Source organism: Mytilus trossulus, chromosome 2 (genome assembly GCF_036588685.1).
Source record: "Mytilus trossulus isolate FHL-02 chromosome 2, PNRI_Mtr1.1.1.hap1, whole genome shotgun sequence".
NCBI classification, from domain to species: domain Eukaryota; kingdom Metazoa; phylum Mollusca; class Bivalvia; order Mytilida; family Mytilidae; genus Mytilus; species Mytilus trossulus.
The window spans coordinates 22,691,538-22,712,817 of NC_086374.1; the positions used below are offsets into that span (position 1 = coordinate 22,691,538).

Consider the following 21,280-nt stretch of genomic DNA (forward strand, 5'->3'; position numbering starts at 1 on the left):
CACGCATCGTTGTAAATACAGCGGAATTTGATGAGACTGTCGTACAAGTAAGAGGTTAAGCGCTATAAAACAAGATTTAATCCACCATTTCTACATTTGAAAATTCCTGTATCATGTCAGGAGTATAACAGTTGTTGTCCATTTCTTTGATGTGTTTTGTCGTTTGATTTTGCCATGTGATTAGGGACTTTCCGATTGAATTTTCCTCGTAGTGCAGTGGTTTTTTTTAATTTTACTTTATACCAGTAAACCACTGTGATAATGTAAAAAGTATGTGGAGGTCACTTGTTTGTTGTTTATTTGTATTTCAGGAAACAATCCACAAAAATGCTACGGAAGTGTTGAGTAACAGCATTAGTCCCTTTATGGACTGTCGCATTTTATTATATGACGAAATTTGGTAACAACACCTTAATGACGAGAACAAAATGGTTTGATTACTTTACTTGGCAGATGAGTGATTGATTGGTACATGTAGAAAAAAAAACAATACCTCGTGCCTTGTCTTCTCATGGTGATTATAAGGTTTACACAATATGGAAGTTATCACTCACAAGAAGGTAAATGTATTATAATTGAGTTGTATTGGAAGTATTATAAAACACTTTAATAAATTATTCTTTTATGGGTATATTTTTGAAATTTTGGAACCAAAAAATTCGAAATTTAATCCTTTTCGTGTAACTCCAAGTATTTTATATATAATTCAAAGTAAAACCTTTCAATTTCCCTCACCTTAAATACTCGGTAAGTTTTTTCATTTCTTTTTTGTGATGTTGATAAAACACCGCTTGCATATTCTGAAACTATCAAGCTAATTTTTCAAAAGCAATGTTCGAATAATTGCAATAATACTTTATTTACATTGTTATACTTATCGTGATTTTTTCTGAACTTCAGATTGTCGATATTACTTCTCTTTTTCCATAATAGAATGATTAGTATTTCTTCTTGTCCTTAGATGAAAGGCCAATACTACTTCTATTCGGGAATTCTTGTAATTATTATCAAATTCGGTTCCAATGTGTTTCTTTTTTTTTTCGAAAATTCGATATCTACTAGATTTAGTAATAATTGGTGTATCAAAATGATATATTTAATATTAAATATGTATCTTTGTTAAGTGGACTTCTTATTGTTCATTTTGTACCACACTCTATGTACAAAGTATGTTTTAGCGCCATTTATTCATTTCGTTTCCACTTCGAATTTTAATAAGTGCTTAAAACCTTAAATACCCATAGAAGACTGCGTTTAGCAGAATCAAAACGTGTACCGACTTCTTAAAGAAGCTTAACAGATATCAAATAATTATCAATTTCCTGTGAGACGAAGTAACAATGCGCTATCCCCCTCCCAACCCCAGCCGTTTGAGTTTCTTATTTTCTTTCAAAACAAGGCATTCGTTGAAGAAGACAAGTGTTTGTCAATATCACAAAGGTTTTTTAATTTGTCTGATTGCAATCTGATTACGATTTCTTTAAATTTGAATGTACATTGTTCCAATTAATACTTGGATGATTTTGATAGTACGCAAACAAGATTGGTTTTTCTTAGGGAGATCTGGTTCTTAATTTTGATGTATATGATTGGGGTGCGTCACTTAAATAATAACATTCAGTCAAGAGGGTTTTCTTTCTACGTACATGTTTTTTATAGATTGCTTTTGATTTAGTTGTATATATTAATTTAACTGCCCATTTGTTTGAGCTTTTGATTTTGCCATTTGATTAGGGACTTTCCGTTTTGAATTTTCCTCGGAGTTCAGTATTTTTGTGGTTTTACTTTTTGTTAAGCTGTACTTTTCGTTTTATATTATATTTGAATACTTCCTTGTTCATTGTTATAGTAAAATCACAGATCAATTCCTAATAAATCTTATAAATGAAGTCAATAATGGTTCAAAGGTTTCTGTTCGGAATTTTAAAGGTAAGATTGTTAACATGACATTGTTCTGTAATCAATGATTTATTTGTTATCAAAATTATGTATCGAAAGGGTTTTCCTTTTACAGTTTCTTTAAAAATAGACATTTCCGAGAGTCTCTTCCTTCTTTCTTTTTCTTCACAAAGTTTTAACAAGCAATTTTTGGTGTTATTGTTATAATAATTATGATAATTATTTTAAGGGATAGGAATTGAAGTTAATATATCAAAGAATATGTGATATGATTGCAAATGAGACAATTCTCCACAATAGACCAACATGACATAGAAATAAACAACTATGGGTTACAGTACGGCCTTGAACAATGAGCAAAGCCCATACCGCATAGTCAGCTATAAAAGGCCATGAAATGACAATGTAATACAAGTCAAACTAAGAACATCCGAAAGAAATCACACAATTTGTTACATATAATAACAAATAGTCTTACAAACGAATTACATGTGTTTTCTTGTAACATCGTTAGTCAATTTATTTTACATACTCTCATGGTTATTATACATAGTACACCCACGAAGTGTTTATTTCTTCTTTCTTTATTCATTTATCTACCTTTTGAAAATTATCTTTCATTTCTTATATAAAAAAAAAACAAGTTTTTAAGAACTCTAATAAAGAATCTAGTAAGGTTATCAATTTGAAATAAGATTAAGTAACAAATAACGTGTGGTGAATATTTATCTAATTTATATTGTTGTCATTTGATTTGAATGTATCAATATATCTTACATTTTGATACTTTTGTTGAAGCGGGTAAAATAACCCTTTTCAATTGTGCACTTTGTTGCATTTCAAAAAAAAAATGGACCAGGATTTACTCTAACAATTTAGACATGATTGTTTAGTAGTATAGCATCACTGAAAGAGTGCTAATAGACACAATAAAAGACCCGTAATTTTTGTATTATGATGGCGCTTTCTCGCAAAACATATGAAGGAAACTCGAGGAAAGTATTTTCTCGAAAAGGGTTTTGTTTAAATCGATATACACTATATTTTTTATATAAAGTTGTTATTGTTTCTTAGAAACACAGACGTTTTTGTTTATATCGATAGCTACTCTAATATTAAGTTTTTGTTTTTTTCTTAGAAACTTAGATGTGTTTTTGCTATTAAAATTGGGACCTTCAGTCATTTAATAGTGTCATATAAACTCAGCATATGAAATATAGAAATGTATTGTAACTAATTCGCGTATTAAGGGATCCAAAATATTCTTACATAATTTTGCTGTGATTTCGTAACTCTAAGGTCATGACATGCTGAACATACTTGTACCCATATAAACGGTGTATGTTCTTTGACCTCTTGACTTCTTATTCTAAGCTTCAAAATATGACACTGTGTGGACACTTTATGGCCTTGTTATGTTATAATGATTGCGCTAATGTGTTAACATTAGAATCAATCGCATAACATAAATAGGCAATACACATATATATATATATACAGTATCTGAAGAACATTGACGGAAATAAAGGTATTTATATAATAACATATATAATAGCCCTAAATTATAATTTTGCTTAACTCATTATTATAAACTTAAAACTCATAGTATTATTACTTCTTATCTAACAACAATACACACAGTTTAAATGCAACGATAAGGGCGCATTACATTTTGCGCGCATTTGGGGATTACATTTTTTTTATGATGTCTGAAACAATTTGAATGTAGCGACATAAGGACTACAAATAAAGATACGTGTATAATGTAGTTAATATAATACAAAAGACCATAATTATAAATTGTCATCCTACATGTACCTTTTAACAGATTATTATTTGATGTTAGCGGTTTATGATGAATGTGTTAAACGATTATTTTACTTATAAACTTATTAATCACTTGTGTCGTGATCCATAAACCTCTTTATCACATTTTTTTCTGTATTTGTCAAAATCAAACAAAATACAATAGCTTTGTACAAGGTGGTTAAGTTCCTTACGTTGGCACATGAGGTCTACCACGGGAAATAAGTATCTATAACAAAAACACATTGATTTCTTCTGTCTTTAGATATTTTTCTGCTAGAATACAGAGGTGAATGAGATTTATATTCATTATAGTTTATATCGACTTTTATTTTTAAAAAAACGACATAAATTATGCAACGGAGAAAACAGATTTAAAGAGAAAAATAATATTACTACAATTTGGAAATTTTATGAATTCTATAAACGATTATTTGGTTATAGGTTTAAAATGTGCATCACGAAATTGTAGAGTTATCGAACCCCAAATATGCGTTATAGTTTAATTGCCCATAAAATGAAACAATATATATAAAAATACAAAAAGTACCCTTAAATTTGATTGAACTTATGGTAATCCGTATGATCATGTTTACGTTAAATGTGTACACATATCCAATGACCACAGGGGAAACACCAAACAAATCATTACAATAAAGACATGTTTATTGAATTATCTGTTTTATTAGAAAACAATATGTTCATTTTACTGATGACATACAAAGGCTTTTACATTCCGCCCAAAATATGTACACAGTACTAGTATTTCTCGGTTTGATTGCAACGAAACTCTTACCACAACAGGTCTGAAATGACATTCAAATTCATGTTCACCGATTTAACTCGAGATTCTCATATTTGATTTATAGCATACTAAAACGTACCGCTAAATACAAAAAGTGAACAAAAGAAACAATCAACAAGACACGAGCTCGTTATAACGCATCAGCATACCGTGTTTTATTGTGTTAAGTAGACGCCAACTAACCATCGAGATGGTCTACGAAGAATGCCGATGGTCTATGACCAGATGATTGTATATATAAGTATTTCGGGTCTGTTTGATTTCATGTCATAAAAATCTAAATAATTGTTTCCATCTGTAAAAAAATGATTTTTTGTTAGTGTCATTAGTCCATGAAATGGTTCTCACCGGTGGTTTCTTTCTTTTCTAATATTGGCATTCCTATCGAAATAGGTAGATGGCAAAACATTCAGAGAGAAAATCGTATTTGTACTTTGTGCAATTCCGGTGACATTGGCAACGAGTTCCATTATATTTTAGAATGCTCGGCAATAGACGATAGTAGACTACTGCTACTAAAGCATCATTTTATAAACAGACCAAATATTTTAAAACTTCAAGGTCTAATGAATAGTAGCAACTCGTCTGAACTAAACAATCTGTGCAAGTTTATAAGAATTATTATTAAATGCCTAGAATCTCCATAGACTTTATGTCTCTATTTTACATTTGTATTTAAAATTTATACTATGTTAATTTTTTTGTATATGTCTCTGTACCATTGTACTTTGGTTTATGAGAATAAAAATATAAATACATATATATATATATTTCTAGTATAACTCAACATGCTTAGCACATGCGTAACCCATCATTAGCTAGGGTAAAATTGAAGGTCGCATAAAACGAATTCATATGAGAATCCTAATACACTAGCTATATATGTTAGCGTATCTGACAAAATTGAACCAAATTGACAGCATTTTACAAACCTTATTTTATTAAAATTTCACTTTTATAAATTTTTAAAACGAACAAATCGATGCTAATAAGCGTCTCTTTATCAATGTTGAACAATAATACACTTGCGATATATTTTAGCGTATTTGAAAATTAACCAAACCGGCTACTTATTAAAACATTATTTAAAAAAATCACTATTATAAAATTTTAAAACGAACAAATCGATGCTAACGCGCGTCTCTTTAAATATACAAGAAGAATCATTTTTTTTTATTGAACACTCTCTAAAGTACATGTATTGATAATTGTTATGTAACCAACAACATAAGATGTCATTTTGAATGTCATTTTTTCACAAAAACAAATAAAGAGCTTTCAAACAATTTGTCGTACGTTATGTATCAATGTTTTTTTGATATTCGGAGAAATTGTCAAAAAACAGATCGTCTATTGTTCCTGCTTAATTTTTTTCTGTCTCTTGTTTATTTTTTTTCGGAACTTTCATAGACTCTGGGCGAATGTATAGAGCTTGTCTTATGTAATGTAAAGACACTCATCCGATCGTTGAAGTCAGTGTACTGTCCTTTGAATACTTTTTGTCGTTTAGATGTTCTATTAGTGCGTATTCCTTTAGATGTCCTTTGATAACTTTGTCCTCTAAACGTCCTTTGCTTACTTTGTCCTCTAAACGTCCTTTGCTTACTTTGTCCTCTAGATATCAATTGAATACTTCCTTTTATTGCTTTTTCCTCTAAATGTTATTTGATTGTTTGTTATTCTAGGTGTTCTTCGATTACTCTGTCCTTCTTATTACCTTTGATTACTTCGTCATCTAGATGCCCTGTGATTACGTCATCATCTATATGCCCTTTAAATACTTCATCATCTACATGCTCTTTGATTACCTCATCATCTAAATGCCCTTTGATTACGTCATCATCTATATGCCCTTTAATTGTTTCATCCTGTATATGCCATTTGATTACTTCATCATCTAGAGGCACTTTGATTACTTCACCCTCTTGATGCCTTTCGATTACTTCATCATATAGCGGCACTTTGATTACTTCATCCTCGTGATGCCTTTTGTTAACTTTTTCTTATAGATGTCCTTTGATTACTTCATCATCTAGATGCCATTATATAACTTCATCCTATATACGCCTTTTGGCTTTTTTTGTCCTGTAGATGCCCTTTGATTACTTCACCATCTAGATGCCCTTAGATTACTTTTTTAGATTAGTTGCTGTCTCGTCGACGTATACCACATTTCCCTGTTTAATATTAATCCACTATTATCTTTTTTAGATCATGAAAGAATGGACATCATTAACTTACCTTTTCTTTATATGTGGATTGATATCATCAATTAACGGTAATACACACTTTTATTATTCAATAAGCACAGAGAATATACATCTGTATAACCATAATTTTCATTAAAAGTACCGTTTGTATATTTTTTTCATTTATAAATAGTTAAACAAATAGCAACTATTTGCAAAATTACATCAGTTCATTAAAAAAACCACATATTATGCAATTCTATTTTCATCTTCTTTTTTTTAGTGTTTTGTTAATTTTTGTTAATTTTTTTTTATTATTATTATTATCTAATGATTGAAATAAAAGTCCTGTGATTCAACATCCATACTAGATTAAGTATTTCTAATAATTTTTCAATAATATCAACAGGACAACAGTTCCCAGTTTTTGGTCAAGGCCAACAGATACAAGGTCAAGGAAATCCAGCACAATTTCAGCAATTTCTACAAACAAGACAGGCAGCTCCTGGGGTTGGTGGAGGAACAGCAGCTGGCGGAACAGCTACTGGACTTACAAATTCCGTAAGGACAGTAACTGTTCCAATATTACCAGCTCCTCCTGGAACTGACCTGACACAAGGAACGACCTTCACTCAGTTCCAGAGAGGAGCTACACAGACTGCCAGTTCCGATGGACCTATTCCTCGATTTACCCAGGGTAGTGCTTTTCTTGGAAGACCCTTTACCCAATTTGGTCCTAACATGAGGCCTTTTGCACAAGGACAGCAAATGGACGCTGCCTCAATGGCTGCTGCTCAACAGAGACAAGCACAAATGCAACAGAATGCACAACAATTCCAGGCGAGACAACAAGCTGGCATGGCAGCACAGCAAGCTGGCATGGCAGCATCAAGAACACAATTTCCTGGTCAAGGTTTAGGTGAGAACGGTCAAATGCTTGTACTGACAAATCGGGCTGTAAATAATATAAGGGCTGGAAGAAATAATATTGGGAGAACGAATAATTTAAACGGTGTAAGGGCAACTAGACCCGCCTCTTCCCTGCTTAGTGTTTTTGCTTTGCAACCAGGGGTATTAAACGGAGCTGGAGTTCAAGGTAGATCGGTTCAAAGGAATGGTCAACAGGGTCAAAGCGCTGGTGTCCAGCAACCAACGAGGACTGTTGTTCAAAGAACAAATGGTGCTGGTCGAGGAACCAGTATTGCTGTTCAAAGAACCAATGGTATGCCTCGTGGAACAAATGGGGTAAATCGACGTCAAGCAGTCACAGTTAGGAGAACAAGACTTGGGCAAAATTCACAAGGTAGGTCATATAAATATTTACAAATAAAAAAATATTTTGATAGTAAATATTATGGTTAATCGAGTTTTCTAAATATTTTCCAATGAATAAATTACGTAAATTAATATGCACACGAAGAGTTAAATTTTGAAAATCGAAAAATGTAGTGTTGAAAGGAGGGTCAAGCTATAAAGGGGACAGTTGTCCAATTCTTTTCTCCAATCTTATTTTACTTCTTACACTCCTTTAGGTGTTTAATGTTTTCGTTAATAACTTCGCACAGTATTTTTTCTGTCACTATAATATTTCTACAAACAAGTCATTAAAAAAAACCATTTGATTTTAAAATTTATTTTTGGTACATATTTTAGAGTTTCTGGCAGTGAACTAGACACATTATCCCGTTATCATGTTCATTTGATATTGTTAATAAAAATATGCTACTTTTTGCAATGTATACTTTCCTATTTCAGGCAAACTCGTTTCGTCCGTTGGTAAAGCTGATGCTTTGCGAAATCTTTCTTTCCCGTTTAGCTATGTGAATAGGTGCTGTCGTTGCTTACTTCCTTTCCCAATACCATGCTTTGCTCCTCTTGTTGGAAATATAATTAATTCATTCTGAGTTGTTTGAACCTTTGCAGTCCTATCTTTGCTACTAAAAAATATGTTTTCAAATTTATGTTGTACGATCCAACTAAACTGATGAATGTATCACCATTATATGAGTCAAAACTAATCTACGAAAAAATAATGCCAGACATAAACCAACGACAATCACTGAACCACCAGATTTTGTTATAGAACATGCACATGTAACATGTAGCGGGTTAATAGATATAAAAAAAATGTGGTATGAGTGCCAATGAGACAACTCTCCATCCAAGTAACAATTTATAAAAGTAAACCAATATAGGTCAAGGTACGGCCTTCAAAACGGAGCTTAATCCTTTTAAAACTAACATCCTAGCCCAATATCTTATTTGTGTGGGTAATACAACAAATGAGCCAGGTACCAGGTTAAAAGGGGAAAACATTAGTTCTTTTAAAATTCAGTTTATCATAATTGAAGGTTAGATTTTTGATTCCATATATCGACTGCCAAATTTTAATTACTTTCTAATAATTGTACATGTAGCCCCGTCATGGTTTCTGTTCTATTCACTTTCTTGTTATCCAAAATGTAACATGGACCATTTACTCAGATAATCAACCACCACATACATTTTTGAACCCCCCTTTTTTTTAACGATCAATGCATTTAAATGGGGACATATGGTTGGACACCCACTTGTTATCCAGGGTTGGGAATCCGCTTTTAAACATGACTGGATCCGACACTGATATACTACAAACTTAATTTACTTCTCGCTACAATATTACATTTAAAAGACGGAAGATTAGTTTGGGGACTTCATTCGTGGGCACTGAACTCGTATTCTGTAAATGAGATCATATTTCATGTAGTCATTAATATGATATTATTTTCCGTTTGCACTTCAGTTGGGAAAATCTTTTATTATTGAATCAGTTTAGTTGGATAATACAATCTGACTTCAAATTGTGTGTTTATTAATAGTGTGTATGCTTATATCTATATCTTCATATATGTTATTGGGTGATATATTTTAACATGATTTTACTTTTAACTATGTAATATTATGATTGATTTATTCATATTTCTGGGAAATTTTCTAAAGACTACTCCCACGGTTTACGGTACTATACCGCTGCCAGTTAACTTTTTCTCTCGTACAATACATTTGGTGCCCTATTACACTACCTACAGACAAGTAGCAAACACTTCTCTTAAGCCTGCCGATTATATATTTTGTCTTTTCAGATATACATGCACGGTTTTTTGTTTTTGAAATGGGGGATTTGGTAAAAAAAAAAAAATATTTGACCAATTATAATAAATAAATATTGTTAGGAGGAAAGCATATCATTAAAGACTTTTAATTGCGATTATGTTTTTGTTGTTCTAGAGTAACCAAACGAATTTCGTAAAAATCCCAGTTTTCATATTCTGATTTGTTGAAATAACGTGAATTTCCGGCTGATTTTAAAGTTTACCGTTTTGTTCGTTTTAGTTCATTTAAATTATTCTTACAGAATTGCGCGAAAAAACAAACTTCTTTTATATTTTATGTCTTTATCTTAAAATTGTTCCCAATCCAAGAAATCTTTCAACATGACAGGATAAAAAAAATACCCCATACCTCTTGATGGGGGACAGACAGCGTGTCGAGTCCTTTGGAGCAGGTTTTTGTTTTATATATTATAGACAGAATGTACATTATTGTCGAAATACGAATTTGATGCAGCGAAATTGATTCCGTTTTAATTTTTAATAGAGAATAATTATTTGAATTATAAGTTCTATTTTGTTTCTTAGTGTGAAAAATAAAGATTTTTATGGATTCTTGTTGTTTCTTTTTTTCTTTTCTCTTCTTATTCATTTCTTAATTACGAGTTATTTAACATTTGATAATAATTGCCTATAAAGAAACTTTACACAAAAGAACAATTCGAATTATTCAATAAAGTTTGTTTATATTAAAAAAAAAAATGCATATCTATAAAAGATTTATTTGCGCAGCTATGCAAAGAAGGATGGCACAGCAGCAATTTATGGCGCAACAACAAAACGGAAATGCCTTTATGACAGGTATATGCGTTATACATGTTTTAGAACTGCTTTTAATTTGCATGTATACCCGGTTAAGGTCTCATTCAAAAACAGATTTTTAATGTCAATTTAGAATACGCTAAATTTTTGAAACAAGATAACTTGCATGCTTTTAATTACGAAACTATTTTCTGAATAGAAAATATTTTAACAATTACGACTTCCATTGATCTCTCGTTCATATGTGTATGTTTCTGAAGGAAATTATACACGAAAACAAAGCATTGAGAACTGCTATGAGAATTTAAATTAACGTAATATATTTTAAGGTTTAGCTCAAAGACAGCAGGCCGCAGTACAGAATCAACAAGGACAACAAGGTATGTCTTTAATTTGGTAATGAAAGTAACATGGTTTTTTAAGAATGAAACGTTTTTCTTAAGGTTTGTTTAATTTGCTTCAATGCATAATACCATTTTCATTGCATCATTTCACATCTTCAGAACATTAAACCTATCAAGAACACGTTTGAGATCAAGAACCCTAAAAGCAAAGGCTATCACTAAAACAAAATATGACTAAATCAGAAGGGTCAACAACGTGTATGGTAAACTTTACTATAGGATGATGCAGTGTTTACCTAACAATAGTATTTGTATTGGCATATTGCAAATGTGTAAGACGAAATGAATTATTTTTAAGCCCTCCTTCGAATAAGTACAGCAGGAAATCTTCCCTCGTTTGCACTTATAGACCCACAATCAGGTAGACAACTCTCTGGTATATTCCCAAGTGGAAGCTCACCTATGCAAGGTAAAAGTAGTAAGCTGTATACCTCATTGTTCCCAGGTTGAAGTTCACCTATTCAATGCAACTAGTAAGATGTTTAGAGCATTGTTCCTATGTAGAATTGACACATTCCTGATAGATTTATACTGCAATAGTCCCACGTGTAAATTCACCCTTGGTAATGTTAATAATCAGATATATACCGTAACATTCCCTAGTAGAAGTTCATCTCTGCAAATTAAATGGTCATATAGTGTACAACATTTTCTAATGACTAACCTAGTTGTTATTTTGTCGGTTCATTGACAAATGCAATACATTGGAATATGATGGTTTGTATACTAAACGGAGGGTTGCCTTAAATGATGTGATAAAACAATGGAAATTTCTTTTGATCAACAGTAAAACAACTTTCATATTTGTTATGGCTATTGCTGACGTCTGGTGATTTTAACGTTCAAAGCAGACAACTCAAGTGCTTCTCTTTTTAGAATGTAACTTTTTTGTGTATAGTAAAGGAATTAATTGCAATACAAGTTTTTAATGTAAATGCATCCGATTCAGACTAATAATACAAAACTCTGATAGATTACAATCTACTTTTTTAAAGCTCAATATTGAATTATAAAAATGTTATGTTTGAAGTGTTTACGGTGGTTTAAACATGTCTTTGTTTTGTGCATGATATATTGCTTAAACAGATTGCTAAAATCTGGTGAAAATATTATGTCATTCAGAACTTGTACTGATTGCGATAAAAGGAAAAATAAGCCAATGCTTTTACAAAACATTTTAGGCATTCAATTCAAATCTTATGATCAGGGCCTTCAAGAAAAGAAGATGGAGATATATAAAATGCAATGTATATAACATAACTTAATTAAAAAAGAATAAAATCACGTAAATACAATGACTCAAGATTAATAAAAGACTATTTACCCTACAATCGGATAACTATAAATCGGTGTGCAGTTTTCAGTTTTATACACAGTTTTGTTTAACAGGTTTCAACGTATTTTGTTTACGTAATTTGTTTTTTTACAGTCAGTCCAATGAACAATAGCTTGCATTTTCCCTATCATTTATTATTTTTTAGGAGCAGGAACTCTTTGGAGACCAGATGTAAGAATGCCAGGTATGATGACTCCACCAGGAGGCGCTTTTCCTCCACGAAGATTTCCAGGAATGTTTCCACCTGGATTTGTTAACCGAAATATTGCAAGACAAAATGGTAAGACAACGATAAGTATATCATATCACTACATAAATTCAATATATACTCCAGCAATATTTGGCTGAATATTTAAGATCTGAAACGATATTCTATTGACGAATTGAAAAAGGATGCAACACTATATACTGTATATGTGTTTAATTACAAGTAGTATAGCTAACAGTAAGTTAAATGCTTTTTAAAGGAAAGCACTTAATATGTTGGTCCATTTGTACAATATTCTTCTTTCGACATGCAGTAGTCGTTTACAAACAAACATAGCTGGTGTATATCTTCATCTGTCTAATATAAGTCATGATTTAGACAGGATCCTAAACATGTTTTTTTTAAAATTATTTTTCAATATCATTATAAATACTCAAATATGTATGTTAACGTTAAGATAGTACTGCAGCAAATCACAGTATCATTGTATATTTATGTTGATTTCAGGAGCAGCCACTGGTATAACAGGTGCATCAAACGCGTTAAATGCTCCAAGAGCACAGCAGACACAAAACAGACTTACTCCTCCTATTATGAATCCAAGAGGTCAGTTTATATTTCATTGATGAATTTATTTATTTATAGGATTTTTGTTTATTTCTTTTCTACAGCAATCATATTTTCTAACAAATGACGGCGTTATTTGATAGAAGACGCCAGCCCTGGAAAGCCTAAAATAAGATGTTTGATGAAATAACCCATTTACAATACACAGGTGATAACAAAGGCCTTGCCCATAAAATAACTGCCTCCAAATTGAGAACGTTGTAACATGTAAATTTGAAGTTTAAGATTTTGACATTCGTCATAACTTCATCTCGATACACACAAAAAACACATATAGGCTTTTAAATTGGTTTGGAAGACATATTACCTTGGAAGTTCCAACCGGAGTTAACCTAAGGTAAGCCGGAACAAATTTTTAGAAAACATTGAATGTGAAAGTCTCAAGAACCGTACGATCATGGATCATTGTCAAACGGGATTTGACATTTTTCAAAGTAGCGGCTTCATTTTCCTCAGTCTGTAAGGCAGCAACCATTTGATTTTCTGTGGGTGGGGGGCTATGGATTTTTTCTGGACAAACAATTTTTTTTCTCAGGTAAAAAAAAATGGAAACAAACTTTTTTTCAAAAAAAATCCATAGCCCCCCCCCCCTTCCCCCCCCCCCCCGAAAATCTAATGGTTGCTGCCTAAGTATATAATGTACTATCAAAGCAGGCAAATGATTATTTCCTTAATTTTTAGCACACAAATAGACAAACCATATTTTGAATCAGTATTAACTAAGCTTTAATTTCTTTGGAACCATAAATATCATTCTTAAACTGAAGTTAATATACATCTACTAAACTATGTGCATTTGAGGTGGAAAAATCATCAATTGTACTCTAGGCAATCTGTTTTCAATTTTTTTTATTTTTCCTTTAAGTTTAATACGCTTAACAGTTTTGAATTATATATGACCAACGTTTTTAAAGACAGTGGATTTTCAATAGTTTAATTCTGTAATCTATATACATGTACATGGTTTGTGTTTTATCAATTTTTGTTCTATCTCTTTCTTTGAAGATCCACGTCTTGGATTGATGCCAGTTCAAGGTATATTATATTGTGTTACTTCATTTCAATAATACGTATTTGTAGACTTGCATGTTACTTATATGTATTCATTAATTTCACTGTTTTATTTTCCTAATATCAAAAGAAGAGATGTAATGTAATCGTCATTAAACTATTTTAACTTTCACCGTAAGGATTTCAACAATGAGCACAACCTATACTGTATATTATCAAACTTGCACCGGCAGGACGAAATGTAAAACATTTTAAGGATGAATTAACAAACACTGAATGTGAACATTAAATTTTAACGTTTTTATTTTCAAACTAAAACAATTTACGAGGTAAAACCTATGTTTATGAGCGCTTAATTCTCCCCAATCTGAAACAGTGTTGCGTTTCTGTTTCGTTGCCAATAGCAAGCTTATTTAGAGATACTGTTGTCTACTTGAGAAATTTGATTCAGGAATGAAGATAACTAATGTGAATTTTCATTTAAAAGATCAAATTTATTAGAATATAACTCATATAAATATCAATATTTTTGCTTGATTTTTAAAAGGTTTTAAATTGGCATTTTAAGGGGAGGTAACTCTGAAATATTGCATTTTCTGAAGGAATCTATATGAAATGTTTTTGTATTTTAGCCGGGAAAAAACGTAGGGTGACCCTATCTTTTATATTCTCAAAGCATTTTCAAAAAGCTATCTTCTCGTATTGAATTTTACAATTCTATAATTTAGTTTAGATTCTTACCACATAATGCTATTTTTTACTGTATGAATGAATACATATTAATCCATGTGTCATTTTGTCACATCCTGAAGCTTCACTTTTATTATATTTTTGAATAATCAGGAATACTACGTTTGGCACCTCAATAGAGTTAATCAAATCTGTGTTTCATATACATCTTTTAACATTCAATTGTTTTCATTCAGAGAAAACAGTTATACACAAAATGGTATTTTAAATTCCCAATTTCTTCTTTCAAAAGTAAAATACAGTAAAACGTATAAAAAAGGAAAAATGATCACAACATTTGTGGTATCTGAAAGGAATACTAGGAAATGGTTTGCTTCCTTTTATCACTGTGAGTAAGATAAATGCAATCCTTTAAACACATCTATATAAAAAAAGAAGATGTGGTATGATTGCCAGAGAAACAACTATTCACAAGAGACCAAAAGGACACAGACATTAACAACTATAGGTCACCGTACGGCCTTCATGATTGTATGTTTCTACAACATACACTAATTACACGCCAAGACGTAGTATGTTACTACTGAAAATACTACTAATAAAAGCTTTTAAATAATGTATACTCAATCAAGCTGATGAAATATGTGTAATTTCTTAATATTTATGATTTCAACGGAGTTGAACTTTATGTACATGTATTTATATATATCGAAAATTCAATGAGAGATATTTAAAATGCAAATGTTAATGAAAAAAATGAAATACATCAAGGATTTGTATAGTTAGATCTAACTATACAAATCCTTGAATACATGTATGTTATAACTGCTGATAAATCGGTTCATTAAATTGGTTTGAAGATGTCACAAACATGGTTAAATTTTCATTTTAAAAAATCTACAAATTCTTTATAGCTCTATCACTTTATCTTCTCGCAATAATCATCAGTAAAACTAGGTGTGTTGTTAGTACTTTTTCTATATTCTTGCAATAAAATATATATTTAAAATTATCAAATCTTGTGTTTATTCCTTTTGTTAATATAGCAAACTTACAGATGTTTGGTAGTAGACAAAGACCTTTCCCAACACCGAATGTCGGTAAGTTACCAGGTTTAAAATACCAAACTTTAATTTGAAATGCTTGATATTTATGCTTAATTCTTGTAGAAATCGTTTGAAACGATAAAAATTATAAAAAAAATATACGAGAAATTCAGATTGAATTTTGATTAAATCGCTGCAGTTTTTTTAATGAACTATTTTAAAACATAATTAATTGAAAACAAATTTAATTATTGATAACTGTAGAAATGAAGATGATTTTAGGGAAACTTAAGTTAATGAGAAATGAACTAAAGACATGTAATTGAAGTTTATAGTAGTGATTTATTTTTGCAGCTGCCACCCAAACAGCAATGAACAGACAAAACAGGATGAACACAAATGCAATGACTGCTGCTGCAACAAATAGAATAAACCCTAACTTTCCACCAGTAAACTCACAATTCACAGGTGCAGTTGGTAGTAGAACTATGCCTGTCAATGTTGGAACACCTCAAGGCATGGCAAGGAGACCTATGACTCCCAATTTCGGAGCTTTCCCAGGCGGTGGTGGAAGAGCTATGCCTTCCAGTGTTGGGGCATTCCCGGGAAGTGGTGGTGGAGCTTTACCTTCTAACGTTGGAGCCTTTCCAGGAGGGTCAACTAACACTGACATGAGTGCAAATCAGATTGTACCTTCAAATGTAGACATGTTTCCTGGAATAGGTTCCAGCAGTTCTTCTACAGATGGGTCCATTGTAACGAATGAACTTCCTGGCGAAATTAGTGCCTTCCCAGGTAATACCCACACTTGTTATCAATATAATGACGCGACCTTATGAAAATGAAATAAACGAATTGTATTTATTTTCATTGATTCTATACAAAATATCAATATGAAGAAAATATAAACAACAGCAAATTTGTGAAGTTGTTCAAACAAGATATTAGGTATGTCTCCATCTCCTCACACTGTAGATACATTTTGTCCTGTCATAATCTAATGGAAAAAAAAGAAAGTCAAATCGTAGTAAGAAAAACAGTCGACACACACATTTCCTTTATTTCAAGTCAATCATAAATTAAAAAAAAATACCGCTGGCTTTTTCTGAATGTTCACTACAATGTTTTGAGTACCATTACATAATTTGCGTTATATAACATTTAATAAGTTTAAGCCGATTTAGTTTAAATTATTAAGGTGAATACTTTGATTTCATTTAAGGTGCCGAAAGTTCGTCAGGATCCTCAGCAAGTGCGACAACGGAATTTATTGGAGATATACCGGCTTTTCCAGGTATCTTTAGAGAAGATCCAATATGTGTTTAAAAAAACATTATAATTTAATTTCATTGATTTATCAAAAATTTGAAGAATTGGTTCCATTTAATGAAAATGTATTTCATCATCTATACCATAATAATAATTCAAACGGTAAAAACTTTCTTTATTTTCTTATAAAATAGTCACGACATGAACTGCATAAAATATGAAAAACAAAAACATGCCGAAAATTTGAGTAATAATATACCTTTAATGTAATAAATCGCCTAAGCAAACATACTAATGTTTTGATATTTTGAAAATTTCAGGAGCTGAATCAATTGGAGCCTCGATTATGACATCTGACCTCCCCGTCTTTCCAGGTAGGAATGGTGTAAATTCTAACACAGTTACTATAATCGTTGAAAGCCCTATCACATCTGATTTTATGCCCCCACCTGTCGTACCACATCTTTCTTTGAGTACTTCAGAGAACAACACTTTACTTTCATCAAATGATCTAACTTCTTCGATGACGGATGTCTCGCCTTCGTCAAAATTCAGTGCATCTTCTGATATAAGTATAACTGAAAAAGCCTTTTTGGAGAATTCACGTTCATCCTTGCTAGGAAATGTTGATTCAACTACCTCTTTCCAATCTTCCAGTGTAGATACTTTTCCAAGGGTTGATCTAAAAAAATCCGGTCCGTTGTTTCAAGCGACTGGTTTACGTGAACCGTTTGAAACAGGAACGTCCTCTCTATCTGTAGAGGCAATTGATAATTCAATGAATGATGTTTCTCTATCATTTTCTGATGGTGATATCTCGTCTTCTACAAGAATAGAGAAGGCACCAATAGTGTCCAATAAATCTAGCATGATGAGAGAAACTTCAAATTCTAATTCTTTGTTAAAAGACGTCCCAACGAATTCGTTTGTTGATGATGTTTCAACCTTTCGGAATGAGGAAATTGCAGTCCCATCCTTCAAAACTCAAGATGCAACCATTCGTAATGAGGAAAATGCAGCGCCATCCTTCAACACTCAAGATGCAACCTTTCAAAATGAGGAAATTGCAGTGCCATCCTTCAACACTCAAGATGCAACAATTCGAAATGAGGAAATTGCAGTACCATCCTTCAACACTCAAGATGCAACCATTCAAAATGAGGAAATTGCAGTGCCATCCTTCAACACTCAAGATGCAAAAATTCGAAATGAGGAAATTGCAGTGCCATCCTTCAACACTCAAAATGCAACAATTCGAAATGAGGAAATTGCAGTGCCATCCTTCAACACTCAAGATGCAACAATTCGAAATGAGGAAATTGCAGTGCCATCCTTCAACACTCAAGATGCAACAATTCGAAATGAGGAAATTGCAGTACCATCCTTCAACACTCAAGATGCAACCATTCAAAATGAGGAAAATGCAGTGCCATCCTTCAACACTCAAGATGCAACCTTTCGGAATAAGGAAATTGCAATGCCATCCTTCAACACTCAAGATGCAACCATTCGAAATGAGCAAATTGCAGTGCCATCCTTCAACATTCAAGATGCAACCTTTCGGAATGAGGAAATTGCATCCTTCAACACTCAAGATGCAACCTTTCGGAATGAGGAACTTGCAGTGCCACCCTTCAACACTCAAGATGCAACCTTTATGTCATCATCGAAGAAAACTTTGACATCTACTGTTAAAGATGAAATGTCTTTTGGCACTGAGAACACCGCATCTACTAACCATTCTTCATCTTTTGACGGATCGTCTCATATCGGACAATCAGGTTTGGTAATTTCAGATGTACATGTCAACTCGTCTTTTTCGTCAAATCAACTACTAGTAAACGATTCATTGTTTGCTCTAGAAGAAAACATGAATGATTCTCTTGCAGTAAGTATTGATTTTGAAAAACCAGTTTCGGTAAATGAAACATTTGCATCTTCCTTGAATGGAGGTATATTGTCAACTATTACACTGGAAGATAATTCCAAACTATCACCGGCAGCTAGAGATGTATCAATAGATTCAAATGGAACCACTGTATTTGCTGATACAATATCTGAGTCTCCAACTTTCTCTGACATATCTCCAATTATTTCTGGTGAATCACTTTGGATTGTAAATGGAACTGATAAATCAGTTCAAGACGGAAATATCACCATGCTGTCCTCAATAAAAGACTTATCGAAATCTGCTAACAGTTTACTCATTGAACAATTGGATTCTAAAGATGTCGATTTACTGACTGGGACTACAGCAGTTATTTTTGAATCGATTAGTAATAATATATCGTCAACTTCAATGACAGCTGAAACGAATTTCAAACAGATATCATCAAATCTCAAACAAGAAGAACAAATACCATTTGACGTAATAAACTCTATTTCTGATGTAGACTTTAATAGCAAAATTGACACAATGAATGATTTTTCTTCCTTTGATTCTAATGTAGTCGCAGTAAATTCCGTTCCAACGGGAACTTTTACTAAGAGGACTGATAATTCTATGGCTGCTGTAGTTGTTGATCTTGTGCCATCATCGGTTTTGGAAAAAGAAAAAATAACCGTCTCTCCAGAATTTTATTTTCCTATGGTGGAAACTACAACCGCCAATGATAGCAGTCCTATGTTCTTTCCTGAACCACTTTCTTCTGATATTCTTTCTTTCGACAGAACTTCAGCAGTGTCCTCTAATTTGCATGATGTGTCTTCAAATACTCTCTTAAATGGTTCAACTGTGGTTACGGACTCATTGGTGGATTCTTCTGTTTCAAGCATGCCAAACGTTTCGTCATTAGACGAATTAGTTTCTACAAATACAATGTCAGATTCATCTATTTCAGCCCTCCAAGGAGACGTCAATGCGGATTCAACGATGACAGTGGAAAGTTCAGGCATTTCTAGAGGCACGAAAATATCAGATATAACTGTATTTCCAGGTACTCTAAATAACTCTTTTTCGTCAACTTCTAGCGTATCAGCAGTAGAAACACCATTAGATATATTTCCAGGTGAAATGGTTGTTGATTCAACAAGCAACAACACATCAATTGAACCAGTTTCTACAAATTCTTCTGTAATCACAAGAATTTCAGATGCTTCAATGTTAGGCTCATCCGTAGACATGCCAATGGACAATGCTGGTAATTCTAATGGCGATGCCTTCAATACTGATGCATCTGTAAGTTTTTTCCCGGACAATGCTGGTAATTCAAATGGCGATGCTTTCAATACTGATGCACCTGTAAGTTTTTTCCCGGATAATGGCTTTGATTCACAGGGTACTTTCGGTTCAACTAGTTCATCTATTGCAGAAGACATCAATGTAATTACATCAGTCACTAAAAGTTCTACTGCTTCTTCAAGTAGTGCCATTACTGATAGTTCATCTTTCACACGAGAAGGTTCCGGAAGTGATCTATCTGCTTTGTCTGTGAATCCCCCTGTTACAGATGCCTTACGATTTGGAGCTAACGACAACTTGTCGTTACAGAAGTTTCCTACAACTGAAAATCAAGTTGTAACAGTTGTGACTGTTGAAACCCCAGTGCAATCTTCATTTTCTGAATCAAATAGTTTGAGTGTTGAGTCTCTTAGAGAGGAAACAGTTCCAGCAGAGACCAGAATAACAAATATGAAATTTTCAGATACAACAGATCTCGACCCAATGACATTTGATCCAACATTTCCATCATTCCCAGAAAGTGGAACGGACTTGACATCATTTGCTGAAAGTAGAACAGTTAATCAAATTATACCAAATGATTCATCGATGTCAGCTGTAGTAACCGGTGCTGTTTCTTCAACTACATCATCAGTAAATGGTAAATAAAATTGCATCCTTAGTGGATTGGTGAAAGATTAACGTTTGTAGTAATGTGAAGTATTCGTGGGAGGTGGAGGTAATAATCACGTGATAAAACATTAACCTCTTCTTAATTTCTATTTTGAACAATATAACTTGCATTTTATTTCCTAACTTTTTCACTAGTTAATATGTTTCACAATGTATAATTATTTTGTGTATTAAGATTGTTCTTACTAATAAAAATGTTGGAAGTTGTGTTGGTTTTAAATTACCA

The 21,280-nt window shown here is 32.4% G+C and overlaps 1 protein-coding gene across 13 annotated transcripts in view; it reads left to right on the forward strand.

Annotated features, from left to right (window-relative positions):
* Positions 1-423: 423 nt before the first annotated feature.
* Positions 424-21,280, forward strand: part of LOC134706755 (serine-rich adhesin for platelets-like) — a 33,595-nt gene continuing 12,738 nt past the window's right edge. For 3 of the 13 annotated variants that reach the window (XM_063565985.1, XM_063565986.1, XM_063565987.1), the window contains exons 1-13: positions 1,882-1,929; positions 6,722-6,788; positions 7,109-8,002; positions 10,581-10,649; positions 10,940-10,990; positions 11,313-11,423; positions 12,496-12,630; positions 13,066-13,164; positions 14,191-14,220; positions 15,933-15,986; positions 16,287-16,727; positions 17,155-17,226; positions 17,522-17,575. In XM_063565985.1, coding sequence (XP_063422055.1) covers positions 1,885-1,929; positions 6,722-6,788; positions 7,109-8,002; positions 10,581-10,649; positions 10,940-10,990; positions 11,313-11,423; positions 12,496-12,630; positions 13,066-13,164; positions 14,191-14,220; positions 15,933-15,986; positions 16,287-16,727; positions 17,155-17,226; positions 17,522-17,575 — 2,122 coding nt within the window. In that variant the 5' untranslated portion in view covers positions 1,882-1,884. Of the gene's footprint in view, positions 561-1,881; positions 1,930-6,721; positions 6,789-7,108; positions 8,003-10,580; positions 10,650-10,939; positions 10,991-11,312; positions 11,424-12,495; positions 12,631-13,065; positions 13,165-14,190; positions 14,221-15,932; positions 15,987-16,286; positions 16,728-17,154; positions 17,227-17,521; positions 17,576-17,597; positions 21,023-21,280 lie in introns of those variants that run through there. The other 10 variants (XM_063565983.1, XM_063565984.1, XM_063565978.1 and 7 more) reach the window with 9 other exon arrangements.